This window comes from Nothoprocta perdicaria, unplaced genomic scaffold (assembly GCF_003342845.1).
Source record: "Nothoprocta perdicaria isolate Ctin4 unplaced genomic scaffold, notPer1 scaffold_59, whole genome shotgun sequence".
In the NCBI taxonomy this organism is placed as follows: Eukaryota; Metazoa; Chordata; class Aves; order Tinamiformes; family Tinamidae; genus Nothoprocta; species Nothoprocta perdicaria.
In genome coordinates this window covers 1,097,634-1,113,763 of record NW_020455854.1, presented here as the reverse complement: position 1 = coordinate 1,113,763, position 16,130 = coordinate 1,097,634, and the positions used below count along the sequence as shown (strand labels likewise).

Sequence of the window (16,130 nt, the reverse complement as noted above, 5' to 3'; positions counted from 1 at the left end):
CCGCGGCGGCCCGGGCAGCTGCGCAGGTGAAAGCGCCGCAGCGCAAGCGGTGAAGAGCCCGCAGCGCGGGGCGGGGAGCTCCGTGACGGGGAGCTCCGTGACACCGCCCCGCCGGGGAACCCTCCCCACGTCCCTCACCGGGCTGCGCGCCCTCTGCTAGGAACGCCCGCGCCCCTGAGGAGCCGATGCTCATTGGCCAGCTGGCGCCCCGCCTTCCCAGAGCGACGGCCTGCCATTGGCGGAGAGCGCCAGTGGGCGGAGCCCGCGCCGTCACCGCGGAGCCTCTTGGGCTCGGTGGTTTCGGGGCGGTAAGTTCCCGGCGTCCTCTGCGGCTTCCGGCAGCGGAGCGCACCGGGCGCCCAGGTGAGGCTGGCCGGCCGGGCGGTAGCGGGGGCGGCCGGGCCCTCCACGGCCCAGGCCCCGGCGCTCCGCGGTGCGGGGCCTGCCCCGCGGCTCGGGTGTCGGTTGCTGCGGAGGCGGCGGCGCTCGGGAACCGCCTGGCGGTGCCGGCAGGGCCTTCCGCCAGCTCCGAGCTGAGGGCCGCGCCGGAGCTCGCCCCCCTGCGGCCTCCCGGGCTGCCGAGCGGGGAGGCACCGGGCCGGGAASGCCGTGGCGGGGAAGGGTTGGCGGCTCCTCCGCCCCGCTCCGTTGGGCCGCGCCCGGTCCTTCCCGCCGCGCGGTGTCTGTTACCGCGTGCCGCGGGAGCGGAGCTGCCCTCCCGGGATCCCGAGCCCTGTGCAATCCCGTGTGGTCCCGCTGCACCGGGTGCTTGCTCCTTTCTAGCCTTATCGTCCAAAAGGGATTATTAAGGTGCTGTTTGCCGCATTTCTGCAATAAGCTGCTGCGATCCATTTCCCTTTCTCTGCCTTCCAGTCACTTTGTCTCCTTCCACAGCTAAACTGTCTGAATCCCCATTGTTGATGTTAATTATCTGCGCTTAGTTCCAGCACAGTGACTCTGACCATGGTGAATAGCTGGGTGCTGATAKGATAAGTATAATAACTAGAAGCAGATAATAACTAGACTCACAAGGCTAAAGTTATCAAAAGGATGTCAGCTTAATTAGTCCCGAAGCAAGAATAGCCTGGCATGTCTGTCTAGCTTATTCTTACTTGTCCATTAGTAATTATTTCAGTACTGTTGATTTTTACTTTCAGAGTGATTTCTGTGGTCTATAACCAAAATCTTCCTTGCTGTAATTTGTTTATTGCACCTTGTCATATTTGCCATGCCCTCAAGGAACAGGTTATTTCTATTCTCTCCCTGTTTGCAGCTGCCTTTCATGAATTTGAAGGCTGTTATCACATACTCCCTTGTGTCTTCCCTTCRTTAGTTGAGATAGCCCTGATGGGTGTAGTATGTGGTAGTTCTTAGAGTTATCATCACTCTTACTATTCTCTGGATTCTACCTAGTTGTCCTCAAGTATYTTTGCAGGTGCATGTGCAGCTCATGCCGGGCTGGGGTGAAATCTCCTGGTAAGAGGAGCAGTGATGCAGGCAGAGCACAGTGGAGACATCCAGAAAGAGGCTGGGTCCTGAGTGTTCTGGTCTCAAACACGACCTTTCTCTTGTGTCAGTATTGCCAGCAACCTGCTAAAGACAAAAAAAAAAAAAAACTTCAGTTTTTACAGTTAACCTACTCGTTCACAGATAGGTCTGGAGGGAAGACAGGGCGCTTCATTTCTATCTCAATGTGCTTCTCCAGGTTGTTAATGGGTTTTACCTCCATTCATTGTGAATGTGACTTTTTGTCTTGCAATGGTAGCTTTAGTCTCTTGCAGTAAGGAATGCTCCCATTTTTCCCCATCTATCATCTAATTATACCCATTTATAGCTCTTTGTATTTGGCCTATGAAGTGTTCAGGACGTGGGTTGTCTTTTTCTTKTTTTGTGTGTTTTCTGTGTTTTGTTGAATTGGGGTTGCAAGTGTATTAGAAATAGCTATTATTAGGTAAAATATGTGCCCTTACAGACATTCTGAAAAGAAAAAAGCATCACTTAATAAAGGTTTGTTAATAATAAGTAGAGTGGGTGGTTCTTTTATAATCTGAAATTTCAGAAGGAGGAGGAAAAGAAAACTGTGGGAGAGAAGCTCCAGCAGGGGAGAGAAGGAGGTGGGAATTCAAGACATTTTTTTTATTTCCTAAGGAAAGGGGTTTGRACTTGGTGGTTGCAAGAGAAGGGTTCAGTGTTCTTTGCAAAATCTAAGAATGGCCCTGAAATGTTGCAGTTGAGGCAATCTAAGGACCAATTACCACTGGGAAGAAAAAAACATGTTCATACTTTCCTTTATTCTTCATGGATGCAGGATTTGGTGTTTGTGTGATCCCACAGTGAATCAATCTGAGGAGATAAATTGACRAGAAATGGTCAAAAAGAGCAGGCTTTGCTGGCTTAGCTGCCCAGCATAACACACAACAGGACCAGGCAAAGCTCGTAAGGGTGTATGGATGGTGGTGAGGGAAGGGAAAGCACTTCCCAATAGATTGTCTAGGATGTAGCCTGGAACTGCAGCTGAAGACATCAAATGAGAGATGCAGCTGTGTCTAACAGCTTTTATGAAGTGCCAAACAAGGATGTTCTCCTGTGAGTGGTTAAATTGATGAATACGCAGTGGCTCCCCAAGGCTACAGCTGGAAAATAAACCTTCTAGACGGTTGTGAAACTGATATCTTTGTAATTAAGTTACTGTGTGCAGTACAGTGGGCCCATTTAGATAAAGAATGGGCAGGTGCATTGCTGATCCAAGTGTTTCAACCTTGTCCAAGAATCACAGAGACAGGACTACTGGGTTGCTTTTGAAGTGCTGAAACAATAAATGGGAACAGAGATCTACCCACAGCCTGATAGTGTAATGAAGGGTCCCTTCTATTCAGGTGRTGTTAGTGGCTTTTGAAAGCAGTTGATAGTTGCTGGTGTTATTAATGACCTAATTKTAATTTAGGCAGGGCTATTCTGCAGCATGAAACAGATGTTCCTGGTGTTTCTGATGCATGAATTTTTAATTTTCTGAATTATGAACCACATAGCCGAGAAATTAGGTCCTTTAATATAATACTAAGCATGCTGTCAGCACTGAAAAGGACTTTAATACCTTTTTTGACAAGGGGCTTCAAAAACTGCCTTCAGCAGATTTTAATTAAAAGGCAGGAGAAATAAAGCCAATGCTTCCAAAATCTCAAAATTGGATTTAAAAGATGGTTTCTCTCATTCTTTTTCTAGTGTATACAAATCCAAGTCTACTGCAGCAAACCTCGAGCAGACCTCAGCACATCCTATTGGTCCTGACTACAGCAGGCTAAGGAGTGGATCGAGGCAGAGGTAGGAACTGGACATCTCATAGCTCAGAGATGCCTTCACTTCCCAAGCCCACGGCCTCTTGGAGCTGTAGAGCAAGAGGGCCATGCTGTGCCGCGCAGGGAAGCGGGGTCAGCTCGCTGAAGGTGCCCCTTTGCCTTGGTTGCCAGGGCAGGATGTCGGAGCTGAGCGATGAAGCCAGCGAGTCGGAGCTGCTGAGCCGCAGCCTCTCCATGTGGCACGGGGCCGGCCAGATGATCTGCCGGGAGGARCTGGACGTTCCCTTGGACTTGCACACGGCCGCCTCCGTCGGCCAATATGAAGTGGTGCAGGAGTGTATTCAATGGTAAGGCTGAATGGTAATGGTATTCCTTGGTAAGGGGCCAAGAGGGTACAGGTCTGTTGTTGCTTAATTCCCATTAGGATGGGTTTTTTTTGCTGGCTGTCATACAGGTCTGCCTAATGCTGACATAAGGGACATCACTGGAACTTCTGCAGTGTTTTTAGGCCCAGAGTTGGGAGGGACAGGTCTTCTGGTGGCAAACTACTGCCTCATTATATGGAAATTGTTCTACAGCTGATAACTCATGTGGACAAAGCTTTGGTGTTAGTTTGGTGTTAGAATTTTATTTTTTCATCACCTTCTTTCAGTGCAGTGATGGTTATGAAAAGGCTRCCTACTGTGACCTACAGCTCTAGGCCAGTGGTTCAGCAGAATTCTTTTCTCTGTTATTTAGTGGAGATCTGGATTTAAATAAGAGGAATTGTGGTGGCTGGACTCCACTGATGTATGCCTCCTACATTGGTCATGACACCATCGTTCATCTGCTGCTGGAAGCAGGAGTGAATGTGAACATCCCAACACCAGAAGGACAGACACCGCTCATGCTGGCCTCCAGCTGTGGAAATGAAAGTGTTGCATATTTCCTTCTCCAGGTGYGTATCCAGTAATAAATAGGTAAAACCACTGCTGCGTGGTTTATGTCTCCAAAGAGAAGGCTTCTCCTTTAGTTGTGCAGTCTTTGCTCCGTTGTGAGTTCARCTTCCTGACAGGGGTTTAAACTTTCTTGGCCTCCCAGCAGAGGGGCAGTGGCTAACAGACCCGGCAGAGGGGATGCAGTAAAGAACATTCTCTGTTCTCTTGAAGCAAGGCGCAGAGCTGGAGATGAAGGATATTCATGGCTGGACAGCCTTATTTCACTGTACCAGTGCTGGACATCAGCAGATGGTGAAATTCTTACTGGACAATGGTGCAAATGCCAACTGCAAGTAAGAAAGAAATCGTTTCTCAAAAGATGTCTCTAATATTCCAGGTAGGAATCACTTTTTTGATTCCAGCCTATGTGGATGTGTTCTTCCCCTCTCTGTAGGGAGCCTCTGTATGGATATACTCCTCTGATGGAAGCAGCTGCTTCTGGCCATGAGATAATTGCTCAGTACCTTCTCAATCATGTAAGTGTCTGGTTTCTGTAAAGCTGAAAATCTGTGGTTCCATACCTCACAGACCTGGGTGTTTAACACCAGACTACTTAATTATGTTTGGTTCTTGATGACTCGCCTCTGAAGACCCAGCCATCCAGAACTTTTCTGGAAGTATGTTTTTAGAATGCTAGTGCTCTGAGTCTTCACTAGCTTTGAATGAATAGGATTGAGATCCACTTGTCTGAATTTTACCAAATACTGACTAAATAGGTAAGCAATTAACACAGTTGCCCCAGTGTTAATGTTTGCATGTTTCTACATTCCAGATRGTGAGTATTTTTTGACAGTCTCCTAAAGCTTGTGAAGTTTATCTCTTGATACACAGTGTCTTTTTGATATCCTGCTTAATTGGTCCAGTTTGCTTCCAGAAGGAAGCAGCAATGCGAAAACATATTTTGGATAAAACAGACTAGTTTCTAGGGGCAGTGCACAAGAGCAGAATACCTGGTTCAATCAGCYTTTGGGAATTAGAATAAACAGACAAAAATGGATAATTAGTGGAGTTTGAACTACATCCAAGGTCAGCCTGTATTTCTAAGGGGTTTGGAGGAAATAGGACTTTTTGGCTCCCTTTAGTTTCTTRTATAATTGCCTTTGCTATAACAGCGATAAACATGTTTCTCTTCTTGTAGGGTGTAAGGGCTGATGTGAGAGATAACACTGGAGCTACAGCACGGACACTGGCCATGAAGTATGGACATATGAAGATCGTGGGGTTAATAGACTTACATACTGCTCCCGTGCCCAAGGTCTTCTGCAGGGGTCCAGGTAACGGGAATATTTTGACTCGTCTCTCCTCAGGCTCTATTTAAAAATGATTGTTTGTTGTTTTGAAAGCATGTAGTTATTTGTGTAGGAGTACTCTTGGCCATCTGGAGTACTGGCTATTTCTACCAGTTTTGCATCATCAATAACCCTGTGGAGAGTGTGCTCTATGCCCTCCTCCAGGTCACTGAGGATTAAGTTGGACAGGATCAGAGACTGGACTGCGCCTCTATCTAAAAGCCTCCAACCAGGCTTTGTGCTGCTCATCCCAACCCTCTGAGCTCTACCATTCAGTCACTTTTCAATACACCTCACTGTGCTGTTATCTAACACACTTTATCAGCTCCTCTGTGAGGATGTTGTGAGAGACCTTGTCAAAAGTCTTCCTGAAATCGAGGTAGACTCGTGCACTGCTCTGCCCTTGTCTTTCCAGCCAGGCATCCCATTGTGGAAGGCTCTCAACATGCTGGTTMAGTGYRATTTCCCCTGTAGTAGTTCCCTGGGACCTCCTTCTTTCCCTTTTGAAGACTAGAGTGACAAGAGTGACTGAAGTCTGGAAGAGATGTGGATCCAGCAGTTTTGGTGTGCTACCATGCTACCACCTTCTCTCATAATTAACTTTTTTTTTCCAGGAGCAGTAGCGGATAAAGCAACACACTGCTAACAGCCTTTGTTTCAACCACAGGAAAATATGAAGATTTGAGCTCTTCAGATGAGTCATGTTCTGCCCCTCAGAGACAGAGACCTGTTCGTAGGAGCAAGGGTCCCAGCATTCATGAAGGGCCACAGGCTTTGGCTAAGATAACAGCGGTTGGAATTGGGGGAAAGAAGCAGTCCCGCTATGGTGAGAAAAAATAAAAATTAAACATTTTTTTGGTATTGTAAGCACTTTGAAACTTTCTTTGCTTAAAGAAAAAGACAAGCCCTGAWAAGATAAGCCCTGAAAAAAAAAAACCAAGTACTGATAGCTTCTGAAATTGCAGCAGGATACTGCGAGTTTATTAACACAGGTGCAGGAAGTTTAGTCTTGCAGGATGTGCTTGGTTTGGTGAGGAGCAGAGACGCAGGCTGCGCTTTGTTCTGTTTCAGTAGTTTTCTCCCAGACTCTCAAGGAGGAAAGAGGGGAGGAGATGCTGAAAACCTTAAGTAAGGTGCATCTCTGCTACAAGGTTGGTGCACTGTCCAGATAAAGTGCTTCTGATGTGTTTTTGTGTGAGGGAACTTTCAGGCGTGTGCATTTCTCAATTTTTGTGTGCTGTCTAAGCAGAACCTGCCAATTCAAAATACAGTCCCTTCTTTGGACCAGCCGCCCTGAGTGGTTACTGGTCATTGCCCTTCCTCTTGCTAGAGCCTTTTTGATCATTCCCATCTGAATTTATTTGCTTGTTCTCCCCTTTTCTTGCACACAGAGCAGGTCTCTCTTCAGGGCTATGTTACTTTCAATGATGATGGCAGCTGCGGAGCAGATGATATCCGGAATCGGGATGTTACCTCTCCGATCAATGAGCAGGATGTGGAGAGCAGCAGCAGCAGGGGTAGGTCACTGTCTCAGAACCTGACCTCAGTGCGTGCCTGGGTGTGGGATGTGCCCCAGCCTGTGTGCAGACCTTTGGCTTCTGTGCTGCTTAGCCTTGTTAGGCAGCAATGATCACACTGTTGTACCTGTGACTAAAACGGTGGGTGATGCTGACCCTGCCCTCCAAGCAGCGAGTTTGGTGCCTGAATGGAAGGAGCAGGAGAAGGAGGGATCTGTGGGCATTGAATTTAGCAAAATAAAATGTAASTTTGGCACAGTGCTCAAAATGAAGACCTTTCCTGGATTTTAGTATAGGGAGACTGGCTTGGTTGTTAAAATCCCCTTTTCACCCTGCTACCAAGAACTTCACTGATGTACATATCTGTCAGCCTGCTCTCTGTGATACCAAACAGACTTGGAGAAAGCTAGCGCCTGGGATCAGACATGAAGCTTTGCCCTGGGTTTCTTCATTCTTTAGAACTCCCAGGAGTGTTTTTTGGTTTTGTTTTTCTGATGAGCTGTGTGACAAAGTCAAAGCATAAGGAAACTGATCCTTGGTTTCTCTCTTGTTCCTTCTCCTTTCCAGAGGGGAATGTTTTCTGCACCAACAACTTGACAGCCATCAGGAGCAGCAGCAGCAGCAGCGAATGTCTGCCCAAAGCCCTGGGGGTCAGCAGTGAAGGCTCGCTGGAGAGCAATGAGGTGAGGATGTCCATTTTCCTTGGTCTTCACCTTGTCAGATGCTGTCACTCTTCTGCAAACTACTATGACCCTCTCTCCACAGGAGGCTGTAGTAGCAGGCTAGGTGAAGGAAGGCAGTACTGCAGAGTCGAGAATCTGTTTCCATTTGTGAACACTGCAAATTGGCTGCTAGCCTAGGAGACTAAACAATCCAGCTCTTAGCATGTGGTCACTCTAGAATAGGTCCTTGATAGCTAGTCATTAACTCTTAAATACTGTTTTCCCCAGCTTTGGAGCTCTTSCTCAGATGTCATATAGCTAGCAGCCTAGAAGGGATATTCTGTGGTGCAGCTTGGACCAGCTCATTAGCTGGCCATGATGACAGAATGTCATAAAGTTTAAAGTACAGCAGTGCCACCCTGACATGTCTGAAGCATTAATGGAGGAAGRCACAGGAGGTTTTTCAGTGATTAAAGTTACAGCTCGTGTTTTGAAGTCGTCTCTGCATTTGTGTTGGGCGTGTATACAGAGAAGGGTCACGTAGCTGGGCAAGAACATGAGTTTCTTGAGGTGCTTTTTGCAGAAGAAAATATGCTGCATTGTATTGCTTCAGGGTATTTCTGTGTGCTTCAGTGGGCTGCTCCCAAGATCGGGGTGGCACCTTGCACTAGACTAGTTGCTCTCTGGCTGCAGCTTTGGAGCTRTTTGACTCATCACTTTCTGGCAGAGGATTTGCTAGTCTTCAAAGTGTGCGTTTGTGGGCCACTGCCTGAGTTCAGCAACTGGGAATTAAATGACCCTGCACTTTCTCTCCTTTTTTTCACTGTTTTCTACATATAGTGATCCTGGCCTGGCGTCTCTATGCCGTTCACCTTTACGTATCCTGGGATGAATCTTCTTTTTTCAGGACTCTGACCATGCCAATAGTCCTCCTAGTTGGAAACAGGCCAAAAGCTTTAAGAACAAGAACCGCTACAGCAACAGTGATAGCCAGTGGACACACTGCCCTGGGAAACCTGGGAGCTCTAGTCAGCATCTCGTCCTTCCTGAGCCCCCTGTCTACACAGGACCCCAGGTAATTWAAAACAGAAAACGTCCTCTCAAGTAATGCAGACATTGCCACTGTATTGAGTTTTGGAGATTTTTTTCCTGAGGATTTCCAAGCTTTGTTCTTGGCTTTATCACATAAAAAGGAATTYCACCCAAATATCTTTTATGCCAAACCTCTGCCTCGGTTCAGATGCTTGTGGAATAGCAACTTCTTCTACAAAGTGCAGCTTGTTCTAAGTGTTTTGTTGCGCTGAAGGTTATTTCAGATCCTTTAGGTCTGTGAACATACTAGCAAATGTGGCTGTGGTGGGGGCTAGGGGACGTGTTGGTGTCTGTCTACGTTGCATTATATGCAAAATGCAATAACTCCAGCCTCTAGGCCAGTCCTGTTGCTCTGTGCGAGTCCAGAGAAATGCAGCTACGTATTGTTACAGAATGAAAAGAAATAGCTATTGCTCTATATAGCAATATTATATTATTAATATATATTGCAATGATTATACCATATTGCTAGGAAAGCATAACAGCAACATGAAGAGGCATGTGCTTATATTGAACAAGGAATGTGGCCCTCTTGTTTATGAGAGTATAAATAAGTTTGTTTTGGATGGGCTGCAGGACCTGGCAACGTTCCTTGAGCAGATTGGGTGCCTGAAGTATCTGCAGGTGTTCGAGGAGCAAGATGTTGACCTTCGAATCTTCCTGACCCTCACAGAGAGCGATCTGAAGGAAATAGGCATCACGTGAGTAACTAATTCTCACATTTCCATTTACTATTTTCATAACCTCTGCCTTGGAAACAGTGTACACAGTCTGAATAGGAAAGATGACCTGCTGAGCCCTCTTCTGTCCTGTCCCTCTCTCCCACACAACATTAACTTGTTGGTTGTTGGTACTGTTGGCAGTCTCTTGGAGCCAGTAGATTGCAGAGCTCCTCAGGTCATCCTCTTGGGCCAGGGGTCAAATGGTAAAGTGTTGTCCCTCATTTCCGTAGCTTGTTTGGACCCAAGAGGAAGATGACCTCTGCCATTGCCCGCTGGCACAGCAACGCTCGGCCGCCCAGCGATGCCCTGGAGCTGGCCTACGCGGACCGGCTGGAGGCCGAGATGCAGGAACTGGCCATTCAACTGCACAAGGTGGGAAGTCCTTCCATGAGCTGTTCAATGGCTGATCACGTTGCAGGAAGTGATTAGCAACCCAGTTATGTGTCTGGGAGCGAGCGTGTAAGAGGGTGATATACAGCACTGCCACCTATTCCCTGTTCTGTGCTGCTGCAGAGGTGTGAAGAGGTGGAGGTGATGAAGGGCCAGGTGTGCCAGGAGCAGAAGCTGCGAGCRGTGGCCGAGAGCTGTTTGATGGAGCGAGATGAGACCTTGAATGATGTCCAGTGCCATCTCAGAGAGGCTCAAGCTATCACCAAGAATGCCGGGGTCCTACTGGATCAAATCAAGTAAGTCGTTACCAGAAAATAGCACTGTGGCTACTGGCAACTGGGCATATGGGCTGTGCAGAGATTAGGGGTGATATTGGCACTCCTACAGATGACTCCTTGTAAGGCAGGAGAGCTTACTAGGCATCTGAACCCATTCCAAATTCTCCTGACAGTCTCCATTGACTAGCCAGAGCTACCTGAGCAGATGTGAAGCTTACATCTAATGCGTGAGATTAAACAAAGGGCCTGTTTTCCAAAGGCAATTGCACCCTGTTTCAGTTGGAAGGTTATGGCACTCGGCCCTTTTGGAGCTAAGGGGCGAAGTGCTTTGTCCATGGAACTTAGGGACCTGCCTCAGGGTGTGTCTTGATGCTCAGRTAGAGGCAGGACTGATTCTTTAATTTCCAGATAGTCTAGATGGAAGGGCTAGCATGGTCTTGCCCTGCCTGGTGAAGGGCTCTTTGTTATCACCTCTAATAGCACCAAACAGGAAAACTTGCCTTATTCATGCCCACAATTGCCTTAAAGTTGTCTCTTACACCCCTTAAATTGTTAGTTATTGCACCTGTGGCCTCTTTGTCCCTGCCCCAGTTGGATAACCTTTCTGCCTTGGGCCCCTTTCTGTCTAGTTACGTGGCTGATGTGTCCATGAAGTTGGCACTAGTCCTACTGCTCTAGTTCCTGGCCCAGTAGAAGGATGTAGTTTGTTCCCTTCTGAACAAGGGTAAACTGAGATTGCCTTGCAAGAGGACAGCCAAGTCATCTTCCCACTGCAAGGTGTCAAGCACTGTTCTCTTCCTTCTGACTGAAGTTCAGGCTGCCTGATAGAAAAACCCTGTGATGCTCTGAGGCTCTAATGATGTGATTTTGGACAATTTTATCTCTGGCCCTTTCCATTAACCTGATGCCTATCCTGGGCTGGCTTTACTTAGCCCATTAGAAACCTTGGATCAGGCTTGATGCTCATGCAAAGAGMGTATAGTCCCTGGCTTAGGCTTTCTCCTGCTCAACCTGCCCCCTCCTTCTCTTCTCACCCCRCAGCTCCTCTGTGGACAGGGGCAGAGATTGCTGTGGAGAAGGGGCACAGTGGAGAGCGCCCTGAGCTTTGTCTGGGGCACGTCTTCCTCTTCCTTGGAAGGAACAAGGAGCAGTTTGTAACCCAGGGCGTTAGATGCGGTCCCTCGGCACCCCAAGCAGGTACTCGCAGGATGTAGGAGGGCAGAGACTGGCATGTTGTTTTTAGAAGCACCCCTGTGCATTTCTAATGGCTTTTGTCTTGTTTGGCAGGTGCTGCCAGGCAGAGCTGTCCTCCCGACTGACCCAGGAGCAGGCACTTGGAGTGCTAGACACAAAGGGGCAGCTGGGCACCAGTGAGAGCAGGCGACGTGGTGAGAGTCRAGCGCTGCATCTGGGGAAGGAAGAGCCYGTCGGGCTACAGGAAAGGGCGCAGGGCTTGAGTAAAGAACAGGAAGGGCCAGAGCAGGCACRTGCTCGTGCTGCTTGGGGATCGAGTTAGAAATGATGTGGTAATGSTTGAAATGCCAAACCCTCAAACTTAATGTGAAAGGTCTTAATCAATGAAAGCATCTAAAGCATCCAGGGCCTTTGAACTTTCACTGCAGCAGAGGTCCTCTGGAGCTTTTTCCTGAGTAAGTGCTTGGGTCTGGCAGACATCTGTCTAAGAATGCAAGGCTATAGTACAGACACTCAATTACAGTCCTGTTCGTGCACCCGTGACTTCCCCTTGCTRTGCAGCACCTGGGCTCCTCAGATGTGTTATCACATTGTGCTCTAGAGCTAAGTTGGACTTAAAAGTTCCTATTGGTTTCTTGACTGAGTCTGAGAAACTACCCTGACTTGACCAGGAAGAGAGAGGGAAGAAAAAATCCAAATACATGAGCTTAGTTATTTTAAATGATGGCATTGGGAGGGGAAGAAAATAAAAATGCTCTTAATACAGGTGATTTGAGTTCTTTCAACATGCAATACAGAACTTTGTATAGAGCCACTTTGGGTTCAGGCACTGTCAGAGTTGTTGCCAGACCCTTGTTTCCACTGTGTYACAGAGAACAACATACAGACTTATATGTCGTTTCCCTTTTTTGAAGGTGTGAAGGAATGGCCGCCTTCCTTGAAGTCTCTGAGCTTGCCTGAGCTCTCAGCTGTCCTAGAGGACTGTGTGGGAGAAATGGGTAAGGTCATGGTTGAAATGACAGGCCCCTGATGGCAGGGGTGGGTTGAAGGCACCTAATCATCCTCAGTCATGTTTAGGGAAGCCTTCAAGCGCTGAAGGCAGTGCCAAYGTTTCCTTGCGTTTCTCCTCTGCTGCTAGAGTAGATCCTGCTGTTTTTCTGCAGGACAAATTCATAGGAAGTATTTTTCTATTCTGCAGTTTTCTTCCTGCTGTTTGTGTTGTGGAATTTCTGGCTCTCCTGCAGAGGTGTGAATGCTGTCCTGTGCTTTACCTCCATGCAGTGTTTCCTGGATCACAATATGCTCTGCCAGTCCAGCTAACTAGCATCTCTTCCCAGGCACTATTGTCTCTGTCATCCCAGCAGTCTGAACTCTGGTGGTACTAAAGCACTTTGACTCCCGTGGCTCCAGTTCTTTGCAGACATACCCTGTGTCTGCAGGCTCCCAGCATGATGATTGCAGGACTCTTACAACATTCTCTCCCCCAAGAGCTTCTARGTGCTGGGAATGCTGTCGAGCGTAAAGCAGCTGATATCTAGACCTTGGATGGCTGCATCTATCTTGCTGAGGGATGAGTGTTAGCCAGGAGTGAGGATTTATTGCTACTTACCCTGAAAACAAGTGCAGGAGCACTGTACTGCCATGCTGTAGTGTCAGTGTAACTTGTTACAGCCTGTGGTTCGTGGTTATGGGCTTAAGCTGTAGCACCTGTGTGCAAAGGAGAGCTGTTTCCTGTGCTGAGCAGCAGAGGAGATGGGAACATGGGCCCTGGTGCTCAACAGCTCTGGAACCCTAATCCCTTCCCTGCTTCTAAGCCGGGAACATACAGTTACCCATACAGTGAGCAGGCATCTTCCTCACTGCAAAGCTTGGGCTCTGCCTTGTCCTCTGACAGAACCAGGTGAAGAGAAGGGGATGTGTGGCCCCACCTAGCCCAGCTCCCATCCTGTCCCCCAGCTCAGTTAAGAGTAGCTTGTGAGGTGGCTTCCAATGGCTGTGCCCAGTTCTCATGGCAGGAGCTTGTCCCAGCTCCTGCCTCTGGCAGCCAAAGAGGTTGTTGCTTAAGGAGTGCTGGAGGCTGCATGGATGAGGGCAGTGTGGGAGGCAAGAGCAGCAACAATTCAGCCTGCGACCTGTTCTTTTGCTGTGTGTTGACCTGGTGATGCTGATGTTGTGTTTTTCTTTTGGTTCATTCTCAGGAAAAGCTCTGCAGACTGTGACTCAAAACTTGCAAAGGCTTCAAGCCCCAGGAAAGAGCGGGCAGAGCTGGCTGGAGCCATAACAAAACAGGACGGTGAGTAGAAGTATGGAGAGCTGTGCAATAGAGAGGGGCTTGCAGCAGGAACAGCCARCTGCTCTGTGCCCTGGGCTCAGTCGTAGCCTGCACAGCTGAGGCTCCACTTTAACTAACCCTGAGCATGTGCCCTTTGACTGACTTTCTCTTTGGAAAATTCCTCATTCCCTTGTTCGCCACCTCACTGAAAGGACGACTGTCTTGTGTTTCCTGATGGCTGCAGGAATACTGACGTCGGGTGACTGTTCCACCCGGAAGCTAAGTGTGCCTGGGAGAAGGAGCGCGAGGGCTGCGCTGGCAGAACCGCAGCGCGGCCGCGAGCGCTGCCGCGGCTTGCAGAGAAGTGGAAGAAGGTCTCGGCCATTGGAGAACGAGTCTGGGAGAACAAGGGACAGCAGAGACGAGCACTAGACAGCTCTATGGGTCTCAGTGTTGCCTGGGTTCACAGGACCGTGTTGTTCRTATCAAAAGGTTAAGTTAAGAGAAGAAACACTGACTTAGAGAAGTTTATCTACCTGTAAGCTTCCTGCAGCCTTCCACACTAAGGGCTGTGTGGTGTTAGAAAACTCACTGCAGCTGTGGGTCACCTTTCTGTGCTTCCTGTCCTTCCAAAGAYACTGCTGCAGCCCCTGCTGTGACACATCAATTGGTAGTTGTGCAGAAACTGACTGCAACGTTTGCCTTAAGCAATTAGGAGGACAGGCTTTTGGAGAGGGGCAGAGGAGAGAGAGAGTGTCTGTCAGCTCACTGAGCTGCAGTTGTTGTAGCCCTGCTYGAGCTGGCATGTCTTCCCTTTTTGCCATCCCACATCTGGCCTTCAAAACTTCTCTCTTATCAGCCCACTCTGCTTCAGTCTGGGTTCTTACCCCATTCAGGAGTGAGTTTGTGATTATGCTCTTCAGCCCCAAAGGGCTTTTTCTTTTAAATGCCTAAACTTACAGATCCTGGTAGTCAAATTTCAGTGCTAGGCTTCCCAGCACTGAGCAGTTGCAAGAAACATGTCCCTGGAAGGATATGAGAGAAAAGRAAAAACTGGAGACTGCACAGTCTCCTGTGCCTCTGGCAGCTAGCAGAGTGCCAAAGCAGATGGAAGGAAGGATAGASGTCTCTTCCCTGTGGAAGATGGGTTAAAAAAAGGAAAAAAAGAAATCATGTCCCAGATCTAGCTGCAGTGCAAAGCTCCAGTCCTCAGCTACTGCTTTCCCTTCAATTCCGAGCTAGGGTGTTTGGAAACAGATCTGCCAAGGCATTCTTGCACCAGCAGTTCAAGTGTTCTCAGTGCAGGAGAGGCTGACTCCCAGAGAGACACACCATCTCTTGGAGGTGTAAGCAGCCCTATGGGCACCACTGACAGCTGGGTCTCTGGGACTAAGTGTGGTTTTTAGGAAAAAGGCCAGCTTTTTCTTCCCAGGGCGGGGTGACTTCTGATATGTTTGGTGTTGATCCCATAGCAGCACCCCCAAATACATATGCTGCCAGGGGCTGCTGGAGCTTGCAGCAGCCAGCAAGGAGCAGAGGAGTGACCAGAGAGGGACCAGCTCCTGTCCAGGGCCTGCTGCTTGCCCCTGTGTTTGTAAGTGGCACAGCTGGACAGGYGATTTGGGTAGGTGTGTTTATTATTTATTACTATCATGAAACTGTTTTATCACTTACCTTCTTGTTGTATAAACTGAAATCTATTCATAAAGAGTAGAACTGTGTTATATATTGAGTCAGAGGCTCTGGATTTGTTTTTGATACCTTTGTAACTGGGACTGTGTGTGCTTATGGGACAAGGTGAATATTGGTGTTCCTGCATACACTGCTGCCATTAGCTCCCTGCCTGTTTCCCTCCCTCCGGGCAGACAGAAGTGGCATGCTCCATTTGCTGAAAAATAAACATTTATTTACATCTGAAAAGAGAGATAATGTGCAAAATGGTCTCAGAAGGGTTATATCTATCCAGGACAACTCCTGCATGATTTGTTCCCCAGTTTTGAACCCAGTTGCAACTGAGCTTGGCATGACCTTTCTCCTCCCTCTCCTCAAGGCAACCCTCCTTAAGACGCTGCACTTATGTGATGCTTTCCATGTGCCTGTAAGCCCAGGGGGCTGTTTGGGCAGCTTGCCTGGAGCTGGAGAACTACCTGTACCCAGTTCTGCAATGGAGACTCTCCTGCTGCATGTGTGGCCCTTGTTGCCAGGTCAAGTAAATGATGGACTTGCACTCTCAGCAGCACTGCTACTTGAGGTAAGAGCAAGGGCCTTGGARGTTGTTGCCCTGTGCTGTGCCCTTAGCTCTTAGGGGAGAGCACCAGAATCAGGCASCAGGGTAGCTCTGCCCTGTAGCAGCAGCCAGATGCAGGGGCCACCAGTGCTTGAAGTGCCCAGCTGCTTTGCTCGCTGGGAGAGGCATGGAGCAGCCCCGAGCCACGCTTGCA

The 16,130-nt window shown here is 48.4% G+C and overlaps 1 protein-coding gene across 1 annotated transcript; it reads left to right on the top strand.

Moving 5' to 3' along the window:
- Positions 1–3,236: 3,236 nt before the first annotated feature.
- Positions 3,237–15,528, top strand: ANKS3 (ankyrin repeat and sterile alpha motif domain containing 3). Its single transcript, XM_026049099.1, has 17 exons — positions 3,237–3,321; positions 3,468–3,643; positions 4,035–4,233; positions 4,445–4,566; positions 4,668–4,749; positions 5,412–5,547; positions 6,230–6,388; positions 6,954–7,079; positions 7,647–7,762; positions 8,649–8,816; positions 9,410–9,534; positions 9,786–9,927; positions 10,069–10,241; positions 11,511–11,611; positions 12,332–12,415; positions 13,616–13,710; positions 13,934–15,528. Exons 2-16 carry the CDS (start codon positions 3,474–3,476, stop codon positions 13,696–13,698), a joined length of 1,986 nt encoding a protein of 661 aa, XP_025904884.1. The 5' UTR covers positions 3,237–3,321; positions 3,468–3,473; the 3' UTR covers positions 13,699–13,710; positions 13,934–15,528.
- The last annotated feature ends 602 nt before the right edge of the window (positions 15,529–16,130 follow it).